The sequence below is a fragment of the Pleurodeles waltl genome, chromosome 7, assembly GCF_031143425.1.
Source record: "Pleurodeles waltl isolate 20211129_DDA chromosome 7, aPleWal1.hap1.20221129, whole genome shotgun sequence".
In the NCBI taxonomy this organism is placed as follows: domain Eukaryota; kingdom Metazoa; phylum Chordata; class Amphibia; order Caudata; family Salamandridae; genus Pleurodeles; species Pleurodeles waltl.
Genome location: NC_090446.1, coordinates 1,026,242,280 through 1,026,267,706, shown reverse-complemented (window position 1 = coordinate 1,026,267,706; position 25,427 = coordinate 1,026,242,280). Strand labels below are relative to the sequence as shown.

The 25,427-nt window shown below is 49.2% G+C and overlaps 1 protein-coding gene across 1 annotated transcript in view; it reads right to left on the bottom strand.

Annotated features, from left to right (window-relative positions):
- LOC138245864 (cilia- and flagella-associated protein 337-like) overlaps nt 1–25,427 on the bottom strand; it is a 1,005,044-nt gene that overhangs the window by 931,395 nt on the left and 48,222 nt on the right. Inside the window, 1 exon segment of the mRNA XM_069199842.1 lies at nt 15,688–15,714. Within this exon segment, the coding sequence (XP_069055943.1) occupies nt 15,688–15,714 (27 nt within the window).

The window sequence follows — 25,427 nt, the reverse complement described above, 5'->3', positions numbered from 1 at the left end:
AAGGGCATAGAAATCACCCTTCACTGTAGCCAATTCGCCCACCTCAGGGAAAATAATGTATCTCTGCATGTATTTCATCAGGGCAGACAACACTCTGAACAAAACCTTAGAAAACATAGGCTGAGACATCCCAGATGAGATGGCCACTGTTGTCTGAAAAGACCCACTTGCCAAAAAATGGAGTACTGACAGAACCTGCACCAGAGGGGGAATCCCCGTGGGTTGGCGGATGGGGGACATCAGATCTGGCTCCAGCTGGGCACATAGTTCATGTATAGTTGCTCTGTCAAGCCGGTATGTAAGTATGATATGTCGTTCTTCCATTGTCAACAGGTCCACCAGCGGTCGGTACACGGGAGGATTCATCCTTCTCCTCGCAAGTCCTAGCGGACGGTGCCTAGGAAGGACAACATGGAGCACAGAGTCAAGCAACCCACAGGTTAGTTCACACAGCTTGCACAGTACACGAATCGCTATGCATGGAACGGCTTGAATGAGTGGCAATGCAAGGCCTAGGCCTGTGTGACGCAGTAGAAATCATGCCATGTGGGCCCTTGAAATGGTGGCTGCCTGACCTGTGAAGTGTGACAGTGGGATGTGAGGTCACTGCGCTGGCGTGGCACACCGTGGCGGTAGGCGGTCGAAGACCGCGGCGCAAAGCAGCATTGGTTAACATTGAACCCTATGGGTCTCAGGAGCCAATGACGATGTGCACCAGCGGGCGCGGTACGCACCACCGCGGTACGCACCGCCGCAGGCATGACTGCCATTTTCTATCTGTTTAATCACTTGAGACCTGATCATCCACAGGAGAGGACCTATACTGCAAGTGCTGCTGTGACCTCGGTCTGGGAGATACAATGGCTGCTGCAACTGGGGAAAGGGCCCCTGCCTTCACTGCCGAAGAATTGGAGAAACTTGTTGATGGGGTCCTCCCCCAGTATGCGCTACTCTACGGTCCTCCAGACCAACAGGTTAGTACACAGTGTGCACGTTGAATGGGCTATGCCTGTGTTGAGTGGGGTGTATGTAAGATGGTGGGGAGGGGAGCGAATGAGGAGTGCAACGTACGAAAGATGAAAGCATGTGCCACATGGCAAGGTTGGGGAGGAGGGGGCCACTCACATTGACCAGGCAGAAAATTGATGCGATTTCCTTTACCACCCTGTACATGTCACATAGGTCAGCGCCCATCAGAAGATCGACATTTGGCGTGCCATCGCCAAGGACGTCCGGGCCCTGGGGGTCCACAACAGACGGGGCACCCACTGCCGAAAGAGGTGGGAGGACATCCGCCGCGGGACCAGAAAGACCACCGAGTCTCTGCTGGGGATGGCCTCCCAACGTAGGAGGGGTGCCAGCCGCCAATTGACCCCCCTGATGTCCCGGATCCTGGCGGTGGCCTACCCCGATTTGGATGGGCGCTTGAGGACATCACAGCAGACACAAGGGGGTGAGTATCAGCACATTCTGCTATCTTTGCGCGCAGTTGAGGTGTCTGGGTTGGGGAGGAGGGCTGTGGGTAACTCAAGGCCAGGGCGCTTTCTGTAGGCTAGTCCCCTCTGTTAGGCATGGCCCTGTGCCCCCGCCCCCCACCTCTGTAGGGTGCCAAGTACAGCTATCCATGGTCCTGCATCACCCATGTGTACATTTGTCGTCCATAGACCTGTAGACCTAGTCACAAGAACTGAGTAGTGTACCCCGATTGCGCAGCGTAGTGCAGGGGGCTTCTGTGTCTGTCCTCTCCGCCAACGGTGTTGCCAATGCATGCACTCAACCTGTCTTCATTTCTCCCCCCCACCCATTTTCTTTTTCTTCCTGTGCATGTGTGCATTAGCATCATCAGGCGGAGGAGAAGTGGCATCGGCGCACAAGGGAGCTGCATCTCACATGGCCCCGGAGGGCCATGCAACCGACTCCGAGTTCACCAGTGAGACGGAGGGCGAGGGGAGCTCCACAACGGGGACCCGTGGAGACATCAGCGACACCGACACGTCCTCGGAAGGGAGCTCCCTTGCGGTGGCGGCAACATCCGTGCCCACCGCCACAACAGGTACAGCCGCCACCCAGCGCACCAGCCCCGCCCTCCCAGCAGCCCCTCGGCCTTCGCTCCGTGCCTGCTCACCCAGGAAGGTGGGCATCTCCTTCGCCCCTGGCACCTCAGGCCCTGCCCCAGTTACCCCTGCTGCCCTCAGTGAGGAGGTCATTGACCTCCTCCAGACGCTCATTGTTGGGCAGTCTACCCTTTTGAATGCCATCCAGGGTGTAGAAAGGGAGGTGCATCGGAGCAATGCATACCTGGAGGGCATTCATTCGGGTCAGGCTGCTCATCAGCGATCGTTCAACGCTCTGGCCTCAGCACTGACGGCAGCCATTGTCCCTGTCTCCAGCCTCCCCCTTCTAACTCCCTCCACCCAGTCCCAGTCTCCTGTTCCTCTGCCTATCCCATCCACACCATCAGACCAGCCTGCACACACCTCAACACCCAAGGGCAGCTCATCCAGACATAAGCACCACAGATCCCACAAGCATTCACACAAACAACATCCAGATGCAGACATGCCAACAGTCACTACCACCTCTGTGTCCCCCTCCTCCTCGTCTCCCTCCTCCCTCCCTGTGACGTCTCCACTCACACCTGCATGCACACCACCATCAGCCAGTACTTCCATCACCAGCACACCCTCCATTACAGTCAGCACACGTGCAGTCACCACCCCACTGCCATTTACACATCCCCTGTGTCCTCTCCCACTGTGTCTGTCACCCCCTCTTCCAAACCACACAAACGCAGCCACCCAACCACCCAACAGCCATCCACCTCACGACAGCCTCCAGCCCAAGCACCTGCACCCAAAGACAGCACACTAGACTCTCCTACAACCACATCCTCTTCCTCCACTCCCATACCCACTGCACCTACCCTTCCCATTGCTCCTAAAAAACTTTTCCTCTCCAAAACTAACCTCTTTGCATCACCTGACCCACCCCCTCCATCTGGTAAGAGTCCAAAGAGCACCTCAGCCACCACCAGCCCTGCATCTAGTATCACCATAGTGAAGGGCTATTGGAGTCCACCAGCTCCTAGGGAAGGAACATCGGCCAGCAGCAAGGGGACAGCCAGCCCACCCCCTGGGAAGAGGACAAGAAAAATTAAGGGCCGGCGCGAAAAGCCTGAGACGGCTGCCACCAAGGAGAGTGGCCTTGCCCCGTCACCTGCCACATCATCTAAGGGAGGCAAGGGCCAGAGAGCTGCAGCGAAGGAGGGCAAGGGCAGCAGGGCGGAGAAGACATGCAGCAGGCGAGCGCACCAGGAGGGCCCCACCAGCCCCATACCGGGTGTGACGGACGACACCCACGGGTCCAAGACTCCATCACAGGAGGGCCCCGCTACCGCAAGGTCGGAGGGCGACTAAGCGGGGAGTCTTGGCCAGGTCTGGGTCCCTTGAAAGACAGGACAAGCACCGCTGAACAGGGCCCCGCCAAGACAGGCACCGCTGAACAGGGCCCCGCCGTGAAGAGCACCGCTGAACAGGGCCCCGCCGTGAAGAGCACCGCTGAACAGGCCCCCGCCGTGAAGAGCACCGCTGAACAGGGCCCCGCCGTGAAGGGCACCGCTGAACAGGGCCCCGCCGTGAAGAGCACCGCTGAACAGGGCCCCGCCGTGAAGAGCACTGCTGAACAGGGCCCCGCCGTGAAGGGCACTGCTGAACAGGGCCCCGCCGTGAAGAGCATCGCTCCGCTGGGCCCTTCCTGTCAAGCACCGCTCCGCTGGGCCCTTCATCTCAAGCACCGCTCCGCTGGGCCCTTCCTGTAAAGCACCGCTCCGCTGGGCCCTTCATCTCAAGCACCGCTCCGCTGGGCCCTTCCTGTCAAGCACCGCTCCGCTGGGCCCTTCCTGTCAAGCACCGCTCCGCTGGGCCCTTCATCTCAAGCACCGCTCCGCTGGGCCCTTCCTGTCAAGCACCGCTCCGCTGGGCCCTTCATCTCAAGCACCGCTCCGCTGGGCCCTTCATCTCAAGCACCGCTCCGCTGGGCCCTTCATCTCAAGCACCGCTCCGCTGGGCCCTTCCTGTCAAGCACCGCTCCGCTGGGCCCTTCATCTCAAGCACCGCTCCGCTGGGCCCTTCATCTCAAGCACCGCTCCGCTGGGCCCTTCATCTCAAGCACCGCTCCGCTAGGCACCGCCGTCTCAAGCACCGCTCCGCTGGGCCCTTCCTGTCAAGCACCGCTCCGCTGGGCCCTTCATCTCAAGCACCGCTCCGCTGGGCCCTTCCTGTCAAGCACCGCTCCGCTGGGCCCTTCATCTCAAGCACCGCTCCGCTTGGCCCTTCCTGTCAAGCACCGCTCCGCTGGGCCCTTCATCTCAAGCACCGCTCCGCTGGGCCCTTCATCTCAAGCACCGCTCCGCTGGGCCCTTCCTGTCAAGCACCGCTCCGCTGGGCCCTTCATCTCAAGCACCGCTCCGCTGGGCCCTTCATCTCAAGCACTGCTCCGCTGGGCCCTTCATCTCAAGCACCTCTCCGCTGGGCCCTTCATCTCAAGCACCGCTCCGCTGGGCACCGCCGTCTCAAGCACCGCTCCGCTGGGCACCGCCGTCTCAAGCACCGCTGGTCCATTGACAGTGCCGGTTCTGTGTCGAGCAGGTGTTCACAAAGCACTCTGGGCACCATGCCTCCTCCAACACCAGTGGAGTCGGTTATCCATCTGATGGACTGTGGCTTTGCACTCCCCAGGATGGTACAGTGGGCATGGAGCCCCCTCGTGGATCTGGCGTCGTGGACTCATGTGGCTGAGGTGCCCCCCTTTCCCTTCCCCCTGAGGTGCCTGTTGTTTTATCATCTGATGCCCCTGCAGTGTTCTCTCCAATGGTATCCAGTCTCCTGTGTGGGCTTTGCCCATGTGTTTGTACACATTGGCCCACGGACTATGGATATTTAACGGACTGTGCAGGACTGATTGACTATGTTTATACTTTGCACTATGTTCATTATTTCTTTTGTATATTTCATATGGCATATTTACCATGACTTCAATGAACCTATTTTATACAAAAATTTGTAACTTCATTTTAATTATGTCTTTGCATTCTTCCGGGGGGTCTGGGGGGTGTCACTCTGACTTGTTGCTCTGCATTGGTGTGTAGGTATTGGGGGAGTGGGTTGGGGGGGTGGGTGTATCGCGTATGTGTGTGCACGTAACCTTTCCTCCTCCCCCCTCCCCTGTGTCGTAGGTGCAGTACTCACCGTTGTCGTCTGCGCCGGCGTTCGTACTCGTGGTAGATGAGCAGGTAGACAAGAGCTGGTAGTATGTTTAATTCGGGTTCAATGCTGTCCAGATTCCTCGTGGAGTGTGTGGAGGTGAGCGTTTTCCCGTTCGTAGTCTGTTTCCGCCGTGTTTTTATCGGCGGGGCTCCCGCCCCGCAAAAGGTGGCGGATTGGTGAGTTGTGATAGGGTGGGCGGTACATTGTCTGCCGCCTGCCTGTTGGCGGTGACCGCCGCGCTGTTTGTCGGTCCCGCCGTGGCGGTCGGTGTGTTAAAGTTGCGGGCTGTGTTGCCGGTTCCCGCCAGGGTCAGAATTCCATTTTTTTTGACCGCCTGCCTGTTGGCGGGTTGGACGCCGCTTTATCACCGACCGCCAGGGTTGGAATGACCCCCATAGTCTAAAAGGGGTCTCTCCTCACCGTCCTCTTCCTCCCACAGCTCTGCCGCCATATCTAGCAAGTTTCGGGGCTGTCTTCCGAATACCAACTCGAACGGACTATGTCCGGTAGAAGACTGTTCATGTGTTCTAATTGCATACAGTACTAAGGGTAATTTCTGGTCCCAGTCTTTCCCTGAGTCGCTTACTATTTTCCGCAAAAGGGTCTTGATGGTGCGGTTATATCGTTCCACTAAACCATCAGTTTCTGGGTGATATACCGATGTCTTTATCTGGGTAATTCCTAAGGTCTTACAAATCTGTTTCATAAGCCCAGAAATGAATGGTGTCCCCTGATCGGTAAGAATTTCTTCAGGGAAACCAACCCTTGAGAAAAAGGCTATCATGGCTTGCGCAACGGCCTTGGTAGTGGTACTGGTAAGGGGAATTGCTTCCGGATATCTGCTGGCGTAATCAACTAAAACGAGGATATGTGTATGGCCGTTGGTAGAAGGTAAAAGAGGTCCGACCAAGTCCATGCCTACTCTTTTGAAGGGGGTATCTATAATTGGTAGTGGATGTAACGGGCCCTTCTGGTGACTCCTGGGTCTACTAGTTGGCATTTTGGGCATTGTGCACAGTATCTTCGAATTTGGGCATAGACTCCTGGCCAGTAAAAACATCTCAATAAGTATTCCTCTGTTTTTTCTCGGCCACAATGGCCTCCTCCAGGCTGGTTGTGACCTAGGAACAATACCTGAGTCAGGTAGGACTCAGGGACCACTAGTTTTAGTTTCTCCCCATTTACTGTCCTAGATACTCTGTATAATAAGTCCTTATGTACTATAAAGTGGGGACCTACCTCTCCGGTAGAGTCACTTTTGGCATTCCTCCACGCGTGCTCGAGAGTGGGATCTTCGCGTTGGCTTACTCTAAATGATACTGGGGCGCTGGTTATATTGGCCACTGTTTTCTCGGCTTCCCTCTGTCTTTGATTCATAGCATGTTTTTGTTTTCCAACCCTCTTCTCTCACTTAGTTAGTTTTTTCCGTTCGGGGGAACTAACAATAGGGGTGTCCCGAAATGGTGCGATTCCCCACCAGTCATCAATAGGGTTGGGTTTCCGTGTTTGGTCTAGAACATCATTAAACCGCTGATAATCAGTCCCAATAACACAATCTTCGATTAAGTTATCCATGATTCCCATGGCGAGAAAGTCATGATTAGCGTTCCACTCTACTTCTACCATTTCAAGGGGATACTGAGCTCGATCCCCATGGATGCAACATATCGTCACCCAGTGTTCCGCATTAGACTTTACAGACTTGACTATATCGCGACGTATCACTGACTGACTACATCCGGAGTCAATCAATGCCATGACCAATTGTCCATTTATTCGTAGGGGATATTTAAAGGACGTATCACCTGTTCCTATGCACAGGACTCTCCCTCGAGTAACCCCTATCTCCATAGGTTCTACTCCCTCATGTTTCTTTGGACATACTTGGGCTATATGTCCCCACTCCCCACAACTGAAACATTGCGGTTGTTGCATGGGGTTTTTCTCTGTACTCCGAGAGGAGGACCCTGGCTCCCCAGGGTTTCGTCTGATTGTAAATTGGGGAGGAGTTGTAGGCAGTTTGCTCAGGGGTCGGGAAGTTTGGCTTTTCACATCCACTGATCTGTGATAGGCGCACGCCAAGTCGACTGCTAGTTCGGTGTCGATTTTAGGGTGTTGTCTGATCCAGTTCCGGGTGCTCATGGGAAGTGAGTCTAGATATTGTTCCAAAATAATGGCCTTGATGACATCTTCACGGTCGGTCCCTAAGGGTCCCAGCCACTTCAGTCCTAGATCTTTCACCCGGTAGTAAAATGTACACGGATCCTCATTTGGTCCCCATTTAACTTTGCGGAACTTTGATCGATAATACTCAGTATCATGCCCCACTCGTTCTAATATACTATTCTTGATTTCGGAATAGGGGGTGATGCCTCCAGGATTTGCAGCCTGATAAGCGGACTGGAGTGTGCCTGGTAGGAGTGGAGCAATATATTGGCCCCATCGATTTTCAGGCCATTGTGCTGATGAGGCGACTCTTTCAAAATTCGTAAAAAAAGAGTCGGGATCCTCCCCCTCCTGATACTTCTGTAACACCGAGCTGGGCACATTTGGGTGTACCTTACTGGCAGCAATTGTATCGGTCAGTTTTTGCATAGCGGTCTCATGAACTAACTGATTATTGGCCATTATAGTGGCCTGACTTTTCAAGGCGGCTTGCAGAGCCTCTCTGTCTTCTTTGGCCTCCCTTTGTTGTGCCTCCCAGACTAATTGGAGGTGGCGTTGACCCTCTGCCAGTTGTTTTATCATGTCCTCGAGGGTGGGTTTCTCTTCCATGCTTATAACACCTCTGTACGGCCCAGGAGGAGTGTAATATACTCAGGTTTTCAGATCCCACTTCTGACACCACTGTGGTGGGGCGTGGTTGTTGGGCTCGGTAGTACAGAGGCTCAGACTCAGATTGTAAGGTTTTATAAGGCCATAGCCAGGGTTTATTAATTATAATTAAAGGTGTTCAAAAACAGAAACTGGTCTTCTTCCTTAGTCTTTTCCCTTTAGTCTTTCTCCGGGGATTCTCTGGTTTAGGTGCGAGGTGGTTTGTACAGGTCCTCAATATTCTTTCTGTCCTTCTTCTAGGTGGTGGTCTGCTGACGGCTTTTTCCTGGGCGCCCGTAGACTCTCGGTAGAACAAGAGGACAGATCTCGGTAAGTGGAACGGTAAGTTACTATCTTTATTATCTTATTAGTATAAGGGAGGGGTGTGAGGAAAGGAACGACAGGGGGGTGGTGCTGTGACTGAGTTCGGGTCAAGAAAAGAGAGAGCACAAAAACCTGGGCGATTACTGGGGCTGTGACAGGGTAGTGCAGGGCGGTTGACGTGCTCTGTGCCTCCCGTGTTCCCAGCTCCCCAACCCAAGCTGCCCTATTCCCCTTCCGTCCTCCCCAGTTCCTTTTCCTCCCTTCTCCTCCCTCCTACCCCTTTAATGCGGGTGCCCCTGAATAAGCCCCGTACCTTGTTTAGCCACGACCCTCCTGGGTCGTGGCAGGATTCTTCGTCTTCTCTGGAGATTTCTCCGGCTCCGGCGTGTGTGTAGGGCTTCTGCTCCTCCCTCCTCGGTTTGGCCGCAGGCGGTTCCACGCTCTTCTGCTCCTCTGTCCGCTCGTCTTCTTCTCTCGCCTTCTCTCCCCTCTCTGGTTCGGCGTCCGTCTTTATGGCGTCCTCCTCTTTCCCGGATCCGGCAACCCGGAAGTCCGGTGCCGATCGGGTGTACGGCCCCCACGAGTCTCCATGACGACGCGTAATGGAGAGCGAGGAGGTACTCTGCCGGCGCCAGGGCTGTACATCGGTAGGCGAGGTGTCCGACACCCGCCTACAGGCGTATCCGCCGCCTCCACACCAGGACCATCTAGATCAAGAACATACATTCGTGTTCCAAACAGGCACTCATATGAAGTACGACCTCCCAGTGACCTTCTAGGCAAGTTATTAAGTGCTCTCTGTACTCCATACAGGTGGGCTAGCCAACCACAACCCGTACCTATAACTCTGGCCGTTAAGGATTGCTTTAAATCACGATTTAAACGCTCCACGACAGAATTTCCCTCGGGATGAAATGGAGACGAGAATTGGAGTTGGACCCTCAACGAAGCCATGGTGTCCCTGAATGCCTTAGAGGCAAAAGCAGGGCCCTGGTCCGAATGAAAAGCCGCAACTGCAAATGTATCGACAAAGATGCGCAAATCTTTAATAACAGTTCGAGCGTCAGCCGAGCGTTGTGGCCATACCCACACAAATCTGGAGCACAAATCTACAGCAACCAATATATATTTGTATGCACTATCTGGTGTCAGAGAACCACAATGATCCAAGTACACACACTGTAAAGGTTTATTTGAAATCAGAAGGGGCGTCTGCTGCGGGCGTCTAGCCGACGAAGCTTTAATTTGTTGACAAACGTCACAACAAAGGACATATTGCTTTGTCTCTTTATATAGACCAGGCCACCAGTAACAAGCCTGTAAAAGTGAAATCGTGGCAGCCACACCAGCATGTGCAGACGCCACCCCCTCATGTGCTGCAGAAATTAATCGAGGTTGCTCAATTCTATTGGGTAGTTCACGTACACCAATGCCTGGAATATTAACAACAGCATTCAGCGCACTACTCAAGCAGTAACTATATTTAGAAGGAAATCCTTTAGGAAATGGCGTGCCATCAGCCGTAGCTTTTATGGCAGCCGAAATCTCTGTGTCTGGTTTGGAACTCGAACGAGTCACTGCGGCCACAGTGGCGACAGCCACTGCCGACTTTGCAGCTTCATCAGCCAAAGTATTCCCAGCAACATGTATTCCAACACGCTGGTGTCCAAGTGTATGCACAACATGGACCTTAGGAAGCGTTTCTTTCAGATCCGCAACCTTACCCCACAACAATTTATGTTTAATGGTGTTGCCTTTAGAATCTCTGGACCCATTCAACTTCCAATAGTGCAGATATTCATTGAAAGACTGAACACAGTAGTAGGAGTCACAGACCAGCAAGGTCAAAATCGCCGGATCCGCGTGCTCCAACGCTAACAATAGAGCTTTGAGCTCAGCCAGCTGTGCCGTGCAATCTCCCAAGGTTTTAGTATAAGTATTTCGGGGGCAGAACACTTCCCCCTCCATAGTGCCGCTCACCACCGCACATGCAGCAGAATACTGTTGTTTAGTCCCAACCGCTGGTTGCGCAGAGCCATCGGTATACATGACCACCTGATATTGGTCAATAGGCAACGTACCAGCAGGAACTGGGTACTCCATTTCATATTGAAGAAATTCTTGAGTCTGCAGTTTAGGGTCAAATATGTACTCTACATCAGTGGCTGTCAAAGACGTAGCCCATTGTATCCATCGCGGGTGTAAAGCTTTCGAATTAGGAACACTCGCTTTTGTAACAGCCTCTGAGGCCGGAATCGGGGAAACGACAATGATGCGTTGGCCCTGGGCAAGCGGTCTTTCTTTAATCACAGCCATCTGTACTGCAGTGAGTATTTTCTCAGTCTGTGCAAATCGTTGTTCTGCAGCAGAATACAAGTGGGACTTGTATGCAATCGGGACTGTCTCACCCTCATTAAAGGTGACATACGTAAACCCAACAGCCCCAGGTATCACCCTGATGACTAAATGTGTCTTATTGTCCCGTGTGTGTAAGTGTTTAACTGCTAAGAGATCAGTCTGTAACTCTCGTAGTATGTGTGTATGCTCAATCGTCCAAAATCTACTCGAAAAATTCGGGCGAATCAATTCGTATAAGGGTTTTATACGTGTAGCATAATCAGGAATATAAGTTCTGCCAAAATTCAGAAACCCCAACAATGACTGGAGCTTCCGAACCGTATTAGGAGGCTGCAATAAAGCACATTTCTCCAAAAAATGTGGCGCTAAGCTCTTGCCCTCACTCGACAACTCATATCCCAGGAAAATGACGCTGAGGAAGGCAATCTTTGATTTCTTGAAATTAAACTTATAGCCAATATCAGCAAACCCCACAACAATGCGCGATACACGCCTTAGATGTTGCAGAATCTCATCGTCTGTCAGATATATGTCATCAACATATGATAACGCTTCAGGGTCCAACTCGTGCAGCATTTCAGTCAAACGAGCCGAAAACAGTCCTGGGTTATTCTAATACCCTTGAGGCAAACGACAAAACTTTTTCTGAGAGCCAAACGCACTGAACTGGTATAGTCCCGACTTTCGGGCGCTATATTTTGGCAGAAAAATCCATTCGAGATATCTAACGTTGTTTTGTATTTCTTACGTACTATATTATTCAGAAGCGCTGCGCTATGTGAATTCTGTATTGCATATGTGCGTGTATGACTATTCAAATGTCTGTAATCCACCACTATCCTATATGAATGGTCCGGTTTAGCAACCGGAAATAAGGGATTATTCATCGGCGAGACACAGGGCTCAATTACACCCTGGTACTCCAATTGTGTAAGAATTTTCCTAACCGATGCCCTAGCCTCAAATTTGATAGGATACTGCGGCTGTGGCTGAGGTTCGCCCTTTATTGGAATTACATGATAAGGTGATTGTCTATCCCACCCCACGTTATTTCTATATAGGGCGGGAGCCTGTGCTAGAGCCCATATTTTACTATAGGACTCCGCTAGTTCTCTCGGAACAAGTGGTGAGAAGGAAGGTGTAATAACCTCCTCCCCAACCGGACAGTTGCGAACAAAGTCAGGTGGCCAATCCTGTTCGGCCAGCAGAACATCATATGATTTTACCACATGGTCCCAAAAGAAGGCGTGTACAATGCGGTCAATGTCCCCTTCTAATCGCAGAGTCACTTGATATACTCTATCAGGATCAGAGACTCGCATATCCGCCGTTTCGACTTGTATGAAGTCATCAGTTGCTTTCACTTCCAGATGCTCTAGAAGACTCCGGCGAACTATTGTGACCTCTGCCGCGCTGTCTAACAGTGCTAACGCCCATGTCTTGTTCGTCAAGAGAACTCTCTTCTTGAGCGGCATGTCTAACTGAGACTGCTGCCACTTTCTTCTTTTTAAATTGCAGTTTTTGTTGCAGCGGTTTCTCTTCTTGTTTAATAGAAACCTCCGTTGAGCGTTGTGAATCCTGTCTCGGTTTCACGTACTCCGTCCTCCGCTCTGACCGCCCACCTCTCTCACTTCTCTTCTCTGAAGAATCCTGAAAGGAACGAGATTGGCATGTATCAGTATATTGATATCTATCAGGCGTCTTCAAATTATCCCTATTCCTGAGATTATACCTATTCTGTGGGGTCTCCGATTGCGGAGACTGTCCCCCATCTTTCTTAGGTGTTTGCTGTTTCTTTTCCCAGCGCTTTTTAGTACCCTCAGGTTGCTGCTGTTTAGCATTATCTTTATTATTTTTACCCTGTAATTGGGGTTTTTGTGGTCTAGCCCCTAGGCTATCGCGACCAATACTGGAATATGTTTCTGCTATTATTCTCAGAAGTTCCCGCTCCTGATTAATCTGCGGAACGTCCCGAAGACTCATTCGCACTGCTAGTGCTACTGCCTCTCCCTTGAGATTACTCAAAATAATAGAAGAAACTGCGGCAAAATTGCCCATTAACTGCATGCCCAAATCTAAGGCAGGGGCAGCCCCATATTCATCTTGAATTTGTTTAAGCACTTCCGGTAAATTAGCTAATGTCGGTGTACCGTGTGCTGTAGTGTAGAGCGCGGCAAACACCGTGCCCCAGGTATTACAAAGGTCCACCGGAGGAACCATCCCATACGGTAAACACATCGTCAATATTCTCTGTTTATCCTGAGGTCCCGTATGGGGAAATACTGCTTCCAGCGTATTAATTTTCTGCGCCAGGCAAAATGGAGTCTCCTCACGTTTAGCCGGTACCTTACCCATAACTGACTGTACAGTGGCCGGATTGATACCCGGAACCACTGCTTGTGGGTGAGCCGGAGCAGCACGCGCTGCATTAGTATTTAATGCCTGCATTACAAACTGAACCAGTCTTCTGTATGTAGTTGCTAAGTCTATATATAAACAACGCATGTCAGCCACTGCCAAATTTGCAACCGCAGGACATGGTGTGTAAGTAGCCAATAAAGGCCAGGTCGGACCATCATTACTCAGTGGACCTAACCTTACTTGTGCTACTGTGTGTGGGAGGGCGCCATCAAGCCAATTATGGTGTTCTTGATAAGATAAAGGTATCTCTAAGTATGCGTAAGCCCTGTATTGTCCAGGGACATTCGCAACAGTGTATTCGTGAAAAGTATTTGTACCCCCATCAACTGCCGGAAATACGACCCAAGAATAAAAAAGTTCTGTTCTATAGGCTGCATGGGCGTCCACCACAAAAGTGACCGGACCCCCCTGGACCGTCAGTCCATGTGCTATCAGATGTCCTGTGAGCGGGTGACGCATATTGATTGCTATATTCACTACATTAGGATTCGCCATTTGTAAAAAATAGCACTAGGTCAGAGAAGGCACACCAATATCGGGGTTTTCCTTTTAAAGTTCAAGCTTGAACAACCAACCGCAATTAATAGGATCTACCTATATTGAGGTGGCGGAAGCCCTCAGTGCCACAGACGTCTCCGTATACGGAACCAAGGAGTCAATATATATATGAGACCGAGAGAGTCAGCCGGACCCGAAAATCAGAGCCAGACCAATCGTTGGCGGCGCCATGTCGCGTGGGCTCTCATTATCCTAAATGAAACTACTGGATTTCTAGGCAGCAGGATCGATAACGGTGTGGGGGACTGAGTCTGACCCACGTGTAAGGAACTCTGTCACCCTAAATCCGGTCTTTGCTCCGGCTAACTAGCAGTGCCTCATTTCTCCCACGGGGAAGAGATGATTGGGCAGCCGAGCGCATGACATCTTTGGAACTTCTCAGGAAAGTCGTGGTCACTCAGATCCAAACCAACTCTCTCATTTACAATATGATCTCATATACAAATGACAAAGACAGTATAAGTTTTATATAATGTTTTAATAAAACGACTGTATTTTAGATAATAAGGCGTGAGCCGCAATAACCAGAACAATACAACACAGTAGGATTGAAATAGTCACCAGGAGAGTAAAACATAAGAACAAAGCTATCATAGTGCCTAACAGTTTCTACTCTCCCTCTGCTTGTTCTATTTAGAGCACAGCATGTTAAGCTTCTAGCTTGCCTTTCCGAATCATTGGGGAGACATCAGCCCTCATACCTGAGCAAAGGCCTGTGATCTGGTTCAGTATCTGCAACGAGGCAGTCAGCGTCTAGTTGTGGTTCCCTGGTTGGAATCTCCCTCTTGCGTGTATTGGGACAAGGAAGTGTTTTTATAACTAACATGTCAGCGTGATCACAAAATGTCCCTACGCAGGAATGCCAAAGACTAAACTCCTACCACGTCTATTGGCAATGTACCAGACTGTATCCTTGACTGAAGCACAGAGTGAATGTGTTATGGAGAACTCCAGTGCTAAAGTAGGCTAAACAGTGTGATATGAATAAAAAACAAGACCGTAGAACTGGCTATTTGAAAAATAACAGTAAAAAGCCTAATAAAAAGCATTTAGAGCAAAGTGCACAGAGGATCTAAGCTGCAAGCAAATGAATAAAATACATCCAGGGCAAAGTGCACAAAGGCCTAAAGCCTGAAGCTAATGCGCAAAGGATACGTAAAACTAACCACACTACAGGAGTTTACAATGCTAATAGATTTAACTCGAGTAAACGCGAGGCCCATTGCATTGCAAATGCTTGTTTTTCATATGGCATAAATGCATTTTTTTCAAACCCTCCTCATTACTTATATTGAGCTTTATATTTATTCACACACCTCACCAGCAAAGATCCCTGGGTGGCAGGCGTTTTTGGTTCCACGGCAATGGTTATGAACTTTCCAGGGAACTCCCACCTTGCAGATATACTTTGAAAGACCAACGGGAGATCAAACAGATATGTCTGAGCTACAGGCTGCACTGCTTTTGGACTACTACAGAGCTGTTATGATGCTTGGCTTGTTTAGAAACAAGCATTTATGAGCACTGGCTCTTCTGGTTTATGGCCTAGTAAACAATGTGTACCTAAAAAGATTTCTGTTTGATGAATGTCAAATAACAAACCGCTGTTTTGTGAAGGCTTGTTTCTCGCAAATGCTGTCAACAAAAGAGAACAAAATATTATTCCATTGCACACCCCTCACGTATCAAATGGAGTCTGTTTGAAAGAAAATATATTTATTACTCGTGTATAAACAAAAATGAGAAAGAGCCAAAAGAAAAGCAAAGTGTGGTCACATCGGCGATATGCAGAGCACATGAATACAAACGGATATTTTAAATAAATGAGCTTCCTATGTGTGGCAAATATGTGCCATGAAGGAGCCCAGAGGACTATGAAATGGAGAGCATTTCCAACAAGTTATAAGTAAGTTGCTCCTGCTTTTTCTCGTCTTATTACATTGCTTACCTTAAAATATTTTCCTCAGTGCTGAAACTCCTGAGTCTTCTTTCGCCTTTTTGCGCTGCCTAAAAAAAAATAAAAAAATAAAAAGCCTCTTGTGTACGTCTATTTTAACCACTTATTCAGAGCAGTCACGCTATCAACTTTTCAAAACTGAAACTTGGTGCCCACTACAAACTCCCTAAACTAATAAAATCACAACATAATACACATAATAAAATTGAAATACCAGAGAGCTGGCGCACAAGATAGCCGCACTGGTATGAGGCTCTTGCCATCTGGAACCACCATCTGCTATAATCTGCCCTTGCGACATTGCCAGAGGCGGCTCCGGTTGGGGAAAAGCAGCGGGGGCACAAACCAAGGACAACAACATTTCAAATAAAACATTAAAAAAAAAAAAAGTACCTGACTCACCGCATTGCCGTGCCCTCTTCTGCCTCCATTCACTGCAGGCACAGGCTCTCAGCCTGCCCTGCGACCAATCTTAATGCTGCTCTCATGCTCCTGGCAGCTTGAGAGCAAAGTTGGCATTGGCCTGAGTGCCCTGGTTTTGCACTCCCAGGCAAATTGGCAGCCTGTCCCTGATCTCTCCAACCCAGCAACACAGTGCAGGATTGGAGAGAGCTCAGTGCGGATGTGTATTTGGCCATTCTGAGATGGCCAGCCAAATGTATTTGCACATTGAGGGGAGTGCATAGCACTCCCCCCACCGTCCCTGTCATCCCCTATGGCTCCACCCCTTGAAAAATAAAAACGATGATAAACATTGTATATTATCGTTTTTATTTTTGAATTTGCAGCTGCTGGTGGTGGTGGAAGGGGGGGAGGTGGGCTGACGCTCTTCGCCATAGCAGAGTGGCTGCTGCTGATCATAGCTGCCAAAGTTTCAGATTGATGTGTGTGGCATTTTCATAATTTACGTGTAATTACAAGTGTTATTTTTACAACTATGAGTGACACTTTCTCATGAGCAAAAACAAGCAATGAAGACGAGAGAAACACTGATTTACCAGTCTGAAAATAATTATAGCTGAGAGGCCGACCTCCCCAAGATCCATCGCGCAGTTTATCGCACTGAAATTCAAATAGCAGTCAACTGCCCTGGGCTCCAGCACGCCACCCACAGACTCAGTTGCACACGTCTACTCTCAGTTTGTCTCCTAAGCTGCAATAACATCATGGCAATGAACACAGTCACAGAGGTGTTTACTATACTTTTCATGTTCATGTTTAACTTAAAGGTTTCAGTTCCACTTACTGATTTGATCAGTCTGTATTGTCAGTCTCATCTGACTGGGCCCAGCACAGAGCCCTGTGCGGACGATAGTCTGATTCTTAGCCACGGTCTCACCTGGGCAGGCGTGGGTCATGGGAAATTATTTTCTTGCGACAAAGCAATCCAATCCATTGGCCTGAGGCTCCCTACCACCACTGATGCCCCAGGGCTTGTGGCGAGTGATGTCCTAGGAGGATTCAGCTGCCTCTGCTCACACCGCATAACTTCTTGCTGCCAAAACGCAGCCAAAACCTAAATGCCATCTGTGCTGGCACCGCGGGTGTCACCATGATGGAGCGCTCACTGACTGTGATGTCAGTTATGCCTATATGTGCGTGTGTCGACCGGGCTGCCGGGCGGGGGAGGTCTGTAAGTGTTCACTAATTTAGATACATTGTAGCAGTACTCCGAAATTAGAACAGAGTTAGAGCCAGCAACCCCTTAGTCCCCTGGGAGCAGGTAGTGTACAACACACTAACCCCCACTACACTGCAGCTCAGTTCTTTGTATTATAGTATTTATTATAGCTCGCTCCACAACAGCTGAGGAGGCGCTATAATGCCTGATTTGCCATTTCAGTGCTATGATGCAGACCACCACACTAAAATGCGTTAGACTGACATCTGATAGTGGTACTTGGCAGGGCTGCTGCCTGCATGCCTAATGCAGAACTTTGGGGGGATGGACGAGGCCTACACCCATCGTTCTACCGGCTTCATTATTTCTCCGCTGTGGGGCTGCGGTTTAGACAGGAGATCATGCAAGTTAGCTTGAGGCTGTTACTCGCAAGATGGCGGCTCAGGGCAAAGTATGATTGTTAATGGCGAAGTTGCAGAGTGGAACAAAGGTACATATTTATGCTGGGGTGTTGTGGTCTGCTTGTGAGGAGTCCAGAATGGAGGGACCCTGTGCCTGCAAATAGCAGAGGAGTGCAGAGTTGCTGTGGCCTTAGATTACCCACTCAGTCACCTGTTTTAGCAGGGGTGGTTCATTTGCATGAGTTACACTTTTTGAACTGCCTTTTCTTGCTTTGGTTTTTCAGCTGAATGACTCTTGACTGCAACCCTGATTGATAGATGAATAACTCTCATTGTAGCTCTTCTATCCCACTTGCATGTTCTTTCACAGATTGATTATGTGTTGTTTTTACGGGGGGCTGTTCTTTGATTCTCTTGCAGTTTCTATGTAAATGCACACATGTACAATGCCCCCCCTTCCCCAACACCCTTAACTGCTGAGGTTCTACTGTGGAATTGTTGGTGAAGTTTTCATATTCCTGAGGGATTTGCGCCACTAGAGTGGGTGTTTGGGGGGAGGGGACTTCCTTGGGTTACGTTCTGTAATATACCATTGGCTTTTTCATTACAACTGAATTCTACGTGAGGACCACAGGCGAGAATTATGCTCTGTTTTGTTTCATTCATTAATTCCAGCAGCTTTCAAAAAGATAAAACAAAAAACGAACTTTCCCATAATTCCACGGGAAAAAACTACAACGACTCAACCAATCAGTAATCATATCCTCACATATAGGTGGACATCCCCTGAATATCGTCCTCTTTCTTTCCTTTTTTTTCAGCAGATAAGTACATTTTGTGTTTCCCTGAATGCTTATGGTTTCACTGTATGCTTCTGATTGTGGTCTTTTATGGCATCTCACCGCCGCCGTGTGGCTGTGGGAACACATTTCAGCACTCCTTTCATGGCTGCTGTCAAGCCTCGGGACTGCGTGAGTGCGGTGAGGCACGCTGCCCTGGGGGTTGCGCATCAGAGGACGCGTCTCATTGCTCCTCAGGGGACGCGGTCCATAGTTTGACCTCTTGGTGTGGTTTGCGCCTATCACCTGCCTTCCTGGCAGACCCCCTGGGTTCCTCAATAGCCATGGTTGAGGAATATGTGAAAGAAAAAGTCCCTCAAAGTCCTCCCGATAGGCTATGAATTTTGTGAGCCAGTGTACACCTCCATTCAACAGGCGGTGGCATCTGCCATTGAGCCCCTAGAGCACCGCCTGTTGAAGCTAGCCTATGCCTGCCAAGTGCCTCCCTTGCAACGACGTGCCCCCAAACTCAGAGGCGATGCAGGGGTAGATTTGGGGGCTTTTGATTGCCTCAAGAGGGCTTTCTTTTTCAGCCTATGCCTGCTGCAATGGCTGATGCATTTGGTGCATTGGAGAGGTCACCTCTGCCCCCTGACCTGATCAAAAACAATGATGGGGAGTCATCCAATGAGGCAGGCCCCTCATGCCCTTGGTGCCCTTCGCGGGTCCTGAATCATCTTCCCAGGCCAGCAGGATGTGAAGGAACCCTCGGACATATTGGAGCTGGAGGACCTCGTTCACCCTCACTCAGTGGTTGGACCCCATGGACAAAGTCGTCAAATATGTGGCCACCCACCTCGGGAAGCCTCTAGATAAGGAGATCCGAGCAAGTCTAAAGGCCGAATGTCCATGCTCCTCCCTCCCTGGCATGGTGTCTCTCACCCCTGAACTGGACCCCCGTATGGCCACCTTTTTGCAGAAATTTATCAGGGATTCCAAGAATTGTATAGATAGGCCCGGGCGCTCCTTCCAGGACAAGTTACTAGACATCAGTGGCCCCCTCACCAAGATCTTGGACCTTGCAGAAGAGGCCAAGGCCTCAGGCAAACCCATTCCCCCGTAGGATCTCTCAGGCTGGGCGCGGAGCGCTGTGATAGTCCCAGGGAATGCAAATTGAGCCCTTTCCACAGAGAGGCGTCATTCATTTTTATTAAAAGTTGACCCCAAGTTAGGGGATCTGGTGACCTCAGAGGCCGAGGTTGTGGCACAGGAGGACTCTTTGGAGAGCCTTTTATTAAAGGACTTTGCAAATTCATTGCAACATTCACCTTCATGGACAAGCCACAAGTGGCGATTAAGAAGATCTTCCATCCCAACATTTTTATCAGAGCCGGCCATGACAGAGGGCTCTCAGCCAGCCGTTTCTATTCCCAGGGCCCTCCCAGAGGCTCAAAGAAGATGTAGGACCAGTCCCGCCAGGGAGAGTTATTCTCCACACACAGAGGATACCGGGGCCATAACCCTAGAGGCTCATCTATAGGGCACTTTCTGGCTCAGACACGTGAGAGTTCGCCATTCTTCCTGAATTCCGGTGGGAGGCAGATTGTCCCAATTCCGCCACAATTGAGAAAAGATCACAGCTAACCCACGGGTTCTCCAAACAGTCAGGAGCTTCCACATAGAGTTTTACAGGACCCCAGTCCAGTCTTCTCCACCACGCTTGCTGTTTTTTGCAGACTATAAAGTGGCCTTGATAGACCAAGAGGTTGCAGATCCCCTGCACAAACAGGCAATGCCCATTACCCTACTACATCCTCAGGGATTCCTGAGCAACAGCTTCTTAGTGGAGAAGAGAGATGGCAGTCAAAGGCCAGTGATCAACCTCAGAGTGTTTAATGGCTGGATAATCTACCGCCATTTCAAAATGGAGGGCACTCACCTCTTACGCTGTTTGCTCTGCCCCAACGACTGGATGGTACAAGTGCACTTAAAAGACGCATACCTGACAGTTCCCATATTTCCCTTTCACCGCAGGTTTCTCCAATTCCCGTGGCAGGGCCAAGTGTACGAGTTCACAACTCTACTGTTTGACCTCTCCTCCACACCCTGGTGCTTCACCAAGGTGGTCAGACCAGTGATGGAAAACCTCAGGTCCCAGGGATTCCGTCTTCATATACCTAGACGATCTATCACTTCTAGATCAGTGTACACTCCTCCTGACGCAGCAATTGCAGACTACAATCCACTTACTGGAGAATCCTCAATGAGCGTAAGTCCCTTCTAACTCTGTCCAGGCAGACAACCTTCTTAGGTTTTGTCATAGACTTGGTAGAAAAGACTTTAAGCCTTCCATCCATGAAAATAGTCAAAATTTGAAGAGAATTGAGGAAAACCCTGCTCAGGCAGACATCGTTTCTCCAACAGGTGGCCAGAGTAGTGGCTCTGCTCTCACCCTCCATCCAGTTAATCTTCCCAGGCCCTTTCCATTACAGGGCCCTCCAACATTTCAAAGCCTCCCATCTATGCAGAGGCTTACGGTATTCAGAGCAAATTCCCCTCACAGACAAGGTCAGAGAGGAAAGGAGTTTGTTGGTCCTTTACTTAAACCCATTTCTGTCTTTGAAGTAGACACACTTCAAAGAAAAGTCCTTGTAGTGCACAAGACCCTGCTTTTCCTGCCCTGGCCCCAGACACACTCCAGGGGGTTCGAGACTGCTTTGTGTAAGGACAGGCATAGCCCTATTCAGATGAAAGTGTCAGCTCCTCCCACCACTCTAGCTCAGGAAGACTTATTAGGATATATAGAGCACACCTCAGCTCCCTTTGTGTGTCTAGAGTGAATTTACCAACAGTCCAGCTGTCTACCTGACATGTAATCCACAGACAGGCAGAGGCATAGAATAGTAAAGCAAGAAAATGCCCACTTTCTAAAAGTGGCATTTTCAAACTCACAGTTCAAAAACCAACCTCACCAAAAGATGTATTTTTAAATGATGAGTTCAGGAACCCTAAACTCCATTCTATCTGCTTCCAATGGGAGATCACACTTAAAAGATATTTCAAAGAAATCCCCATGTTACCCTATGGGAGAGATAGGCCTTGCTGAAGTGAAAACCGAATTTAGTAGTATTTCACTATCAGGACATGTAAAACACACAAGTACATGTCCTACCTTTCAAGTACAGTGCACTCTGCCCATGGGGCTGCCTTGGGCCTACCTTGGGGGGTGACTTACATGTTTATGCCTGGCAAGTGGGTTCACTGGCCAGGTCGAAATGGCAGTTTAAAACTGCACACACAGACACTGCAGTGGCAGATCTCAGACATTTTTACAGGACTAATCAGTGCTACAGGCCCACTAGTAGTATTTGATTTACAGGCCCTGGGCACACATAGTCCACTCTACTAAGGACTTACTAGTAGATCAGATATGCCAATCATGGATAAACCATGAGAGCATATGCACTTTAGCACTGGTTAGCAGTGGTAAAGTGTCCAGAGTCCTAAAGCCAACAAAAACAGGTCAGGCAAAGTAGGAAGAAAGATGCTAAACGTTTGGGGATAACCCTGCAAAAAGGGTTAGGTCCACCACCTTCCTTCAGGATTGGTCAATGGAGCAGGGATGTGCATTTCCCCTGTTCACAATGATCATGAGGCTTCCTACGCAAGTGAGAAGATAGAAGGCGAGAGTAGTCCTAGTCACTCCACGCTGCAGGTCTCAAGTATGATTTCCAGTTCTTTTGTAACTTTCGTGGGATTCTGCAATCCTTCTACTCCTCGCGCCAGATCTCCTTAAAGATCCTCTGGGCAGATATCACCTTCTAGTGATCCAGAACTGCATGCCGCTAATGGTGTGGCAGATTACCGCAATGCTGGAGAGTCCCAGGACCTTTGCAGGAGGCTGAAAGAATGCTGGCTGCACCTGGAACTGACAGCACCAACACGTGCTACAGATCGGCATGGTCCAGATGACTGCATTGGTGCATTCAAAATGGTCAGGATCCCGTGGGGTGTGATGTTGTCCCTATCATGAATTTTTGGCATCTCTGGCATCCCAGGGATTAGCCTATCGGACCATAAATTTCGAATGATCGGCCTTGTCTGCGGGCCATGTTCCTTTACAGGGCTCTCCTGTGGGGGAGCACCCACTGGTGTGCAAATTGATACGGGGGTACGCTTGGAGCTACCCCCAAACCCAGATATTCACCTCTCTGGGCTGTCAACAAGGTCCTCTACCTCTCTAGGTCATGCCAAAAAAATTATAATAATCACACAAGGAACACTCAGCAAAAACTTGGGGCCATATGTACGAAAGCTTTTTCCCATAGACACAAAATGGGTAAAATCCTTTCGTACATCTGGCCCTTGCTATGTTACTTTGCCTGGTGTTTTGCAGACTGATGTCCGACATCCGAGCCCTTGACATTTCTGGTTGTTTTCTCTCCCCAAGGAGTCACTCTCCATATCTCGAGGTACATGAAGCCCAATTCGAAGGTGGTTTCCTACCCATCTTTCAATAAAACCCCAAAGATGTGTGTGGTGTGTTGCCTCAAGGCATACAAGAAAATGACAAAGGAATTACGTCTGCCTGGAGAGCACCAGTTGTTAATCCCCCTCAAGAAAACTTTCAAAGCGGACACTCCTCCCACCGTCACTAGATGGATCCGCTGGGTCATGCAGGAAGTGGGCACTGATGTCTGGCAGTTTGGTGCACATTTAATTAGAGGCGCTATGGCCTCCAAAGCTTATTCCATTGGGGCCCGTATAGAAAACATCATTAATGCAGGAGACTAGTCTTCAGACTCAACGTTTAAAAGGTTTTATTTGAAACTGGTTCTGGACATGGCCTCCTTGGTGTCGGCTAAGCTTCAAACAAGCATAATTCTTGCCTTGGCCCTGACATAGAATGAAAAATGTCCTTGTAAGCATGAAGGAATGTTTCATTTCTATTAAGGACACAGAGGCGAGGATTATTCCTACCCAAGGTTCCTGAGAACTTTCTTCCCCATTCCATTTGGATATAACTTTTTTGACTCCTTGGGATTTGTAAGGTCTAAGTATGTGATTTTCCCCTTTGCTTGATTATTATTAGGCGAGAAGATTTTTCGTTATGGCATTACTATGTTATACACTTGCAGTTCTTGTCCTTATCTACAAATGTTGTCTTGGTAAACCTATTGGATGCACTCTAATTGTTAAGGGTTTCACTTACAGTGTATGGATTCAAGGCTATTGTTGTCTCATTTCTTTCAGGTTCTGATGGCAATAAAGGAAAATAATGAACACAAAAGGAACCACTTCTGTCGCACTCAAGAAAGAGGATGATATGCGGGGGATTTCCACCTATATGGGAAGACATGATTTCTGATTGGTTGACCTGTGGTAATTCTTGCCCGTGGACTTATGGAAAAGTTTGTTTTTTGTTCTGTCTTGTTGAAAGCTGCTGGAATTAATAAATGAAAGAAGCAGAGCATAAACCTTGCCTCCCTGTCCTTAACAGAATTGAAACTTTTTGTTCATGCTTATTAGGAAATGTTTCATTTCAGTTCAGGTGGGCAGCGACTATGGGCCCTTGTCACTAGGTTTAGAGCACTACTGGTTGTATGTTTTTGATTGGTGGCCAAGAAGCACTGTGAGATAATCCTGCTGAGGTTCCTTACTTGGTATTTTAGGACCCTCAATTATACCTGGAAAATTAGACAGGTTTTGCCTATCTTGACTGTCACAAAGAAGATAATACGCTCCTGCAAGAGATCCATCTGACATCAGACAGACAACGTCTTTGGTAAGAGAGGGTCTTTGTTCTGGTTGAACTCATCCTACTCTACCTATGCTCATTGCATTGTTAACCTCATTAAATAAGACACTACATTTACAGTGGGTGGGTCACTCTGTGACACGCAGGATCGCTACCCAATACTGTGGGGTAGATGTGGGTGTCAAGGCTCACTATAGTTAGTTGCTAAGGGCTTTATATGGACAGCACTGATTGTTTTGATATCATGAGGGAGGGTACACTTTACTGAGCCACAAGCTTTAAAATGGGGCAGCAACTTCAATTGTACATTGCTTACTCACTTAGACCTATCACATGTTGCATCTAGTGGCAGGTAAGCTGCTGCAAATCATCTGAAGGCGATAATGGATGATCATAACTTGTTTGATATTTGGACACATAATTTCCCTTAGCTTACAGTAGTGATGGCACCTATTACTCTTATGTTCATGGAATGTGGTCCTAGCTAGTCTATTGGTTGTTACCTTGGGATATGGTTCCTTAGGTGTGAGAGGGTGTGCACCCGATGCACACTTTATCTGATCCTGCTCCTGGACAGGATCTTTGCAGACAAACTCCTCACAGAGATATCAGAATTATTTGAAATTAATCAAGGTACAGTTGCCCTTAAGGGTACCATGAGGGAAGCCTTCAAAGTTACCATTAGGGGCAAATGCATAGCCAAATGTTACAGTGTGCTTCAAACACTCCCCAGTCACCTTGCGCGTCCTGAAGCAGAGATTAAGGAGATGGAGTGTGCGGAGGATGTGGCCACTTTGGAGCGACCTCCCTTCCAGTTCTCTGAGTACAATTACGTGCATTTGTTGCCAGTCAGTGCAAGTATTGTGGTAAATTTGCCAAAGCAAGAGCATATGGGGAGAGTAAGCAGCCTGGCTGCTATGACTGGGTGGTTTTGGGCAGCTAATATCATAGGGGGATTGAGAATGTTGGGAGACATGTCCAGTAAGACTCTGCACAGGTTCTATCTGTGTTCTTTGCATAGTTTAAAGAATTATACACTGTTACTGGGCCGAGGCCCTCTTTGCAGATCAGTGCCTGTTTAGGAGATACAGTACTGGGTTGGCTGAAAGATACTTGTCATCTTTTTTAGACCAACTCTTAACTGTAGAAGAGCTACAGAAAGGGATCAAGGG